Here is a 7627-nt window from a genome sequence, read left to right on the forward strand (position 1 = left end):
GTATTTTTTGCAATTTTTTTATTTTCAATAGCAGATAAATATTTTCAAATTAAAACAGTCTCTATAATAGATAACACATCATAATTCATAGCCTTGCAAATATATTTTATTTGTTTAAAAAATGGAAGAAGAAAAAAAGCAATGTCTTTCAAAATGAAAGCTTTTGCCAGAGGTCAAGAATCAGCAAGCAAGTTAATCAACATTTGAAGATAAATTGCAAGTTCAACTTAGTATATATAAATGTATAATATATAAAAATAAATATGTTTAATTAGAAAAAAAAGACTGTCTACAGGAAAGATGGGAAAAAATTACTTTAAAAGAAATATGACATTCAATAGCATTAATGCAAGTTTTTACAATGAATTGTACAATTAATTAATTTTAAATATAAAATTAAAAATCAAGCCATATTTAATAAATCTTTTTTTTTATATAGATGCATATGGATGGTTCGTAAATGCTATGTAATGTAAATATAATGTGGATGCTATGTAAAGATAAGCACACATGGCGCTAAGGCGTTAAAATTCGTCACAAGACTTACTATTAGGGTGACCTGGGGTAATTATTGATCAAAAAATGCAAACATCTATTTTGTGAAAAAACTATTCAAGATAGAATTTTAATATTTACTGCAAGTTTGAAGCTATATGAGATGAGTCTTATTCTACCTTCTTTTGTTTGAAAATCTAATTAGAATTTAAAAGATCTTAAATTTTTAGTGATCAGGAATTACCCCTTCTCTTGATCATTTCCGGGGTAATTCTTGATCATTTCTGGGGTAATTACTGATCACCAGTTTTTATAGTAAATGGGCTGTTTAAAAATACTTATACAATGGTAATTAACAAATAAGACATTAAGATCAAACAAATAAACCAAAAAGATATGTTTAAGCTGCTAATAAAACGTTTTATTTAAAAGCAGGAATAAAGATTAACTCTTCAGCTCTGGCAGCAGCTCTCACACTGAAATTTCCATTTTCAATCATTAAAAGAAATTCACTATTTTTGCTTTCTAGAAGCTTAGTATCCTTTTTAGGCTTATAATTTCTCACCATATTTATATTAGGTTAATTTATCAACTTAAAAATTATTCTAACAATGTACACACATAAAATTAAGATAGAAGCAAGGTAAGACAAGCTAGAAATGGTGCATATCAGAGCACATTTGTCTTGTATACAGTTAAAAACAAATTTTGTGATTATAGTTAAAATATATTTCATAGTTGTTCCACTTAATAAATATGAACTGTTATTTAAGAAAAGAAAATTAACTATTTATTAGCTATTTTTTAAACTATTTATAAGAAGAAATGACAATGATCAGGAATTACCCCAGTGATCAATAATTACCCCATCTGTAGGGGGCAACATTTGATATAGTTTCCTATAATCAATTATAATGTTTACAGTAGATGTGAAACAATTAAACAAAAGCTTACACTATTTTTATATCAAAGAAAAAGAAAGTAACTCAAAATATTTATTATTAAGAGAAGGAGGGGGATCTTTGCAGAAATGTGCACATTTCGAAACCCATCTTTGAAATGGAAAATACAGAGAGCAGTTTAAAAGATACTTATTTTGTTAGATTAAACAAAAAACTATTATTAACTAAATGTAGTTATACTTTAGTAAAGAGTACAATCATTCTTGTCCATGTCTCAAATTAAAAAAAAAATTATTTTTTTAAAATAAAACTTAGATGATCATTATTTACCCCAGAAACAGAGTGATCGTGAATTACCCCGGGTCACCCTACCAATTGATTTTTATGCCTGAGCTTGGAAAACAGCGCCACTCATTATTCTAATACATGTAGTGTTCACAACATTCCACGTTCTTTTAATTTAACTTTCAACAAAACAAATGGAATTAGAAAACCTCGCAAGCAAGCTATAATGCTACTTAAAACGATAACCGGGCGATATTTTACACTTATAGCTAAATAACGGATATCGCTCAAAACGTGGCAAACATTAAATATTTTTTACGTTGTGATATTAATTTTCTTAAAATTTGTTTTTGACTCATGACCTGTTGGAATTCTTAAATAACAGAAAAACTTTTATAAAAAATAAAAGCAAGCATAAATGTGATGAAAAAAAATCACAATAATAAAAGTTTTTCGAATATTAAGCCTGTTCAAATATCAACTTGTAAAACATAACAAACGTGGGGAGATACACCGGAAGTTTTATAAATTCTTTTCGGCTTTAGGAAGTTTGTCACTGTTTAATTCTGCCAACCATCCATTATACATAAAAAAAAAAAATTTAATATTTTTGTTCTTAATTTGCTTTCAGAAAAAGAATACTTAGATTTTTAAAATATCTTTTGATAAGTGCCAGAATTTTTAACACCAATTAACAAAATAAATTTTAAAAATCTTATATTAAAATGCTTCATAAGTAAATAATAATTGAATAATCAACGATTTCTTTAAAAAAATCCTCTAGAACAAACTTTTTTTTAAAACATATTTAATTTGAATCAAATCTTTGTTTTACTTGGTCAAAATTATATTGCTATCACAAAGGGCAAAAAAAAAATTCATATTACAGTTAAGTTTTCAAGTTCATAAAAAGCTTACAGTATTTAACAAATTAACTTATGCTAGAATTACATAGCAATTGTTAACATATATCTTTTTGACTACCTACTTTGAATGAAAATAGTCCAATTCATAGGAATTTATCATAGACATGCATCATGTTCAAAATGCTCACATTCATTATTGCTTTATTAATTCAGAAACATATTCAAAACATATTTAGATTGATTCATATTTCTTTAAAGAGATTTCTCTACACAACTTTCATATGAACTGACTTCATTATAGATTAAAAGCTTTGACATAATTATTAAGCCTTTGGAAATACTTAATTTTCATGTGCAAGGAAAACTATTGCATAATTATTGAAGAATAAGTCACTGAAAATTTATAACTAATTACAACAATGCCCAATCTACTTTTGAAGTCCAACAATATATTTATGTCATTTATTTATTTAATTGTTAAACATAAAACATTTGTTAATATTAAAAATAGAATCCAACTAACCAAAAATAATTAGGACTATATTTTTTCACTCAAAAATCTGGTTAATAAAAATAAATAATAAGGAAAAGTCTAGAAGAAAATAAAAATAAGTTACTAATATGTGGACTTTTATTTCGAAGCAACAGAAAAATAACCCCCACATACATTAGAATAATGCATTTTTTTGGCATAAAAATTTAATTGGAAGAACTGTAAATAATAATGTTTTTACTCATTTTAGATTTTATCTCAGAATATGTGACGATAAAGATAATACCATTCAAACAAACAAATCTAACAAACTCTTAACAATTAAAAAGAGATCTTCAAATTATTTCATACAAAGTCAATATTTCAATGGTCGAAAAAACAAATTCAATTTGTATCATATATTTACAACTAAATTTTGTTAAAAATATTGTTCGTATCTGTAACTTTAAATAAGTAAAATATTGAATTAAATTAAAGGGGCTCTACAGTAAACTTGTATAAGAATAAATTTAATTAACTATAAAAATGGTTCAATATTAATTTCTAAGGCAGAACAAGGTAAACTTAAGTCAAAATTTAAAATAGAATCTGGATGTAAAACTCCAAGTGAACCTATTGCTTTTCCTCCTACTATTATTTCAGCGCATCGTCCAGGAAAATATGATGGGTTATCATAGGACTTGATACAATATCCACAATCGGGATTGCTTTCATCTAAAGGGGGAACATCGAGCAATTGCATTACTCTATCAAGCAGTCCATGGATAATTTCAAACCCTGGTTTTTTATTATAATACAAGGCACACAAATGCCTTTCATTTCTAGCTCCTACATCTTTACTCTGATCTTTGATGACCACATCAGATATTTCGTACAATTTCATAGGCAGAGGCATTTTCTTGTTAGCGTTAACAGTCTTCAAAAGGCCAGGGAGAAGAGTAGTCCTAACCACCTGGAATTCCAAAGTCTTGGGATTTGAAATATGCACCGCTTGAGAAAGGGCACTCGGACATTGGAGCTTTAGAGAAATATCATCCCTAGAACAAAGAGTGAAAGAAAGAACTTCCGTGAAGCCGGCCTGAGCGAGCTCAAGGCATAGCTGGTCGGAGAGCTTATTCAGCTGAAGTTGAGACGCAATCGTCACAGTCTGGGGAATAGTTTTGGTGATGTTGTTGTAACCATACGCAATGGCCACGTCTTCGATGATGTCGCAGGCGTGAATCACATCGTGCCTCGTAGGAGGAATCTCTACTTTAATATTGGAGTCTTTCTCACAGACTTCAGCCTTCAGGCACATTTTGGTAAGTAATGCAGCTATATTTTCAGGTGATTCGCTTATTCCAATGTACTTATTAATTTGAGCTGGACAAATAGATTCTGACCTGTAATTTAGTTCCGGATACAGGACTTTGGATCCGTCGGGATTTACGACTTCCACCGGCTCGATGACAAACTGCTTTTCACAATATTCGCTAAACAGGCAAACGAGAGTGTCGAGAACTATTACGGCTTTTTGTAAATCGGTAGCGGTTATTTCTATGAAAACATTCTTCGTGTTCAAAGTTATTTTGGAATGTTCTCCGTTAATAATGGGAGGCATGGATAAGACGACACCACTCTGGTCGTAGATAACAGGGTACACCGGTTTATCTTTAATAATGTGAAGATATTGCTTCAAATGTAAATCATTAGTATAAAGTTCCATTAATTCAACTGCTGTGTATTCCTTTTCTTTGTTCAATGGACAAAACTTAATTTCCTCGGGCGGTTTTGCGGCGAACAAAAATGGACCAGAAATGGTATCCAAGTCGTGAGTCCCGATAGCTGCGAGAGATCTTTTCCTACAAATATTTTGATGCAACTTGTCTTGAAGATCGATGAAACTTTCATAACTATGCTGAGTAAAAGTAATTCCCCTTAAAACTGCAGCAACAGCATAGGGCCTAACTTGAGAAATTGAAGGGCAAATAATTAGCCTTTGGTATTCACCTTTACAAGACAGAGTGAAACGAGGAATTTCTATTTGGTTTTGGAAAATCTTTAAAGACCTGCAAAGTCCTTCAAGACATAAGAGGTCATAACGATTAGCTGGTAAGTCTATCTTGTATATGCAAACTTCCAAATTTTTACTAGGATCTGGTTTTTCCCATACTACTTCATCAAGTTCTAAACCGAATTCAAAACAAAGTTCATCAAATTCTTCAGGTGTATACTTTCGGCCAAGTGCTTGGAAGAGGAGCTCCTCTTTTATATTAATTATCGGCATCTTGCAGAAATTCTTATCTGTAACAAAGAAAAGATTTACAGATTTGTCAGGGTGCTTAGCAAAATCTTCAAACAAAAAATAAGCACTTTTTAAGTACTTTATAAGCACTAAGGAATATTTTTAAACACTATACAAACATTAACAAAATAGTTTTCAAAGACCCTACATGATCATGATAAAATAACTAGTTTCTGATAAAGAACTCTTTTCTTTATTATATTAGCCACCATAAAAAGGTCGAGACATTTTTCGGTTCAATTTCAGAGGGTGCAAAATGAAGCCTGAAATTGAGTATATCTTGAAAATGCAGCAGAGTTGCACATGATAAATTAAATTAACAATATAAAAAATTTTATATTTGAAAAAAATTACTTTTTTTGCCTTTTTCACACTTTGCAAGTCAGCATTGTATTAAAAAATTTTGAAAACTTCAAAATTTATAGAAATAACTGAAAAAAGGATTGATGATAAAATAAAATGTATTTTCCACAAAATCACATGCATCGAATGCATCAAATAAGGGTTAATTAAATGCCCTTAATTTGGAGAATCTTGTCATAAATAATATCATATTAAAAACATCGAGATTTTAAAAGTATGCAATAAAAAAGGGGCAATAAAACTAATAATAAATCTAAATAAAAAAAGGGGCAAGTATATCACTTGTTTAAATAATTCTTTTGTTATAAATTGGAATTTAATTGCTTCTCGTAAAAATATCAGTTAAAAAAATGAGTAAAAGCACCATTTTTTCCAATTAACAATTTTTTGATTATTTGCCTTTTCTGAATTACTTTATACATACCTAATTCTTAAGTTTTGTGTTTTCCTTTTGTGCACGTTATTAATTTTAGTAAAAGTTATTATGGAATTTTTCTCTTGAAGTTTATCCTAACTTCTGCTTTACAATGATAAATCTGAGTTAAAAAAGTATTTATCACACGTGAATAAGATCTCAAGAAAAAATAAGCGAGTGCTGGCAAGAGCAACATAAATGCCTCACTAACAAAATTTTGTGTAACAAAAAATTGAAATTTTAGATTAGCGGAAGTTTGAGAATCAAGGGTCTCGAGATTCACAGAAATCTGCAAAATAAAGGAAGAATCACATGCCTGCGCAATTTCATGATCAATGGCATGATTGTGGTAATGTGTTCTGCTGTGAACATGAGCCACCTTTACTTCACTTACTTTAAATACTTTCAGTTATTTCTTACTTACTGTGCCCACATTCACTTTTTTTTATAAAAGTAACTGAAATTTAAGAAGCAATAATCCATAATAATTTTAAATACCAATAAAATCAACTGCTACGAATCACATATGTGAACCAATTCTATTGATTTGAATCACTTTGATTATTCGTTTTGCTTAACTCTAGTGAATGCCAATCACCTTGCAAAATTTTTAAAATTGCGAGATGACCAATATGTAATTTTTCAATAGAGTAAATATGAATTGGATAAATATGAATTAGTACGAATGTGACGTGCGATCTCTTAATTAGTTTTGTTTCTTTTTGGCCAACTGTAAAAATATATTTTTTTAATTATTGATGGCTTTCATATTCATTGTTATACACTGGTGTAAGGAATTAAGAGAATTTGCAGACTTGATCGATTATCTCTAGAACTACTGGACCGATTTTTATGAAATTTGATACATTGATACACTACAGAACAAATAATCATTCAACAATTGTAATACACACGCAGGATCGTGCGTAACAAATAACCATTCAACAACACTGTAACAGTTCAATACTAAAAAAGAAATGATACTAAATTTAATTACTGAAGTTTTGTGCACATGTGTAATGGAGCCAATACACAAATGAGAGGACTTAAGATAAATAATTTTAACATATAAAAAAAACTTTACAAAAATTTATACCTCTAAATGTCTTTGATTAGAATACTTGAGAAAAGTGAAGTATTTTCCAAGAAATATGCTGGAACGGAACAAAAACAACCAGACACCGGATTACGCCACTTCAACAAACATTACAAATATAACGGTTCCAGTTAAAGAATTGCGAATGATTCATGCCAAATTAGCCGAGGGACTACGATTCTAAAAAAACGGTTGGCACGTTTAGGTTTTGAGTTGATTATTGTAAGATTTTTTTCTCTCTCTTTCAACAACCGCTATTGTTCCTATTTATTTATCAACATAAAAACTAATTTGAGGAATTTTCCCTTTAAATTTCCTACATTTGATTAGGTCCATTGATTTATCTATTTATTCATCACCATCGTTTAACGTCCCGCAGTGGACTGATCGTTAAGACACGGTTCCCAGCAGATCACCGAAGTCAAGCA

General features: G+C 29.6%; 1 protein-coding gene across 1 annotated transcript; it reads right to left on the minus strand.

Annotated features, from left to right (window-relative positions):
• beta-PheRS (phenylalanine--tRNA ligase beta subunit) lies at positions 1 to 7334 on the minus strand. The gene is made up of 2 exons (XM_016067647.5): positions 7200 to 7334; positions 1 to 5324 (listed from the first exon to the last, which is right to left on the minus strand). The coding sequence occupies exon 2, from the start codon at positions 5305 to 5307 to the stop codon at positions 3559 to 3561; it is 1749 nt and encodes a 582-aa protein (XP_015923133.3). The 5' UTR covers positions 5308 to 5324; positions 7200 to 7334; the 3' UTR covers positions 1 to 3558.
• Between the last annotated feature and the right edge of the window lie 293 nt (positions 7335 to 7627).

The sequence above is a fragment of the Parasteatoda tepidariorum genome, chromosome 8 (assembly GCF_982258835.1).
Source record: "Parasteatoda tepidariorum strain Cologne lab strain chromosome 8, Ptep-v5.0, whole genome shotgun sequence".
Taxonomy (NCBI): Eukaryota; Metazoa; Arthropoda; class Arachnida; order Araneae; family Theridiidae; genus Parasteatoda; species Parasteatoda tepidariorum.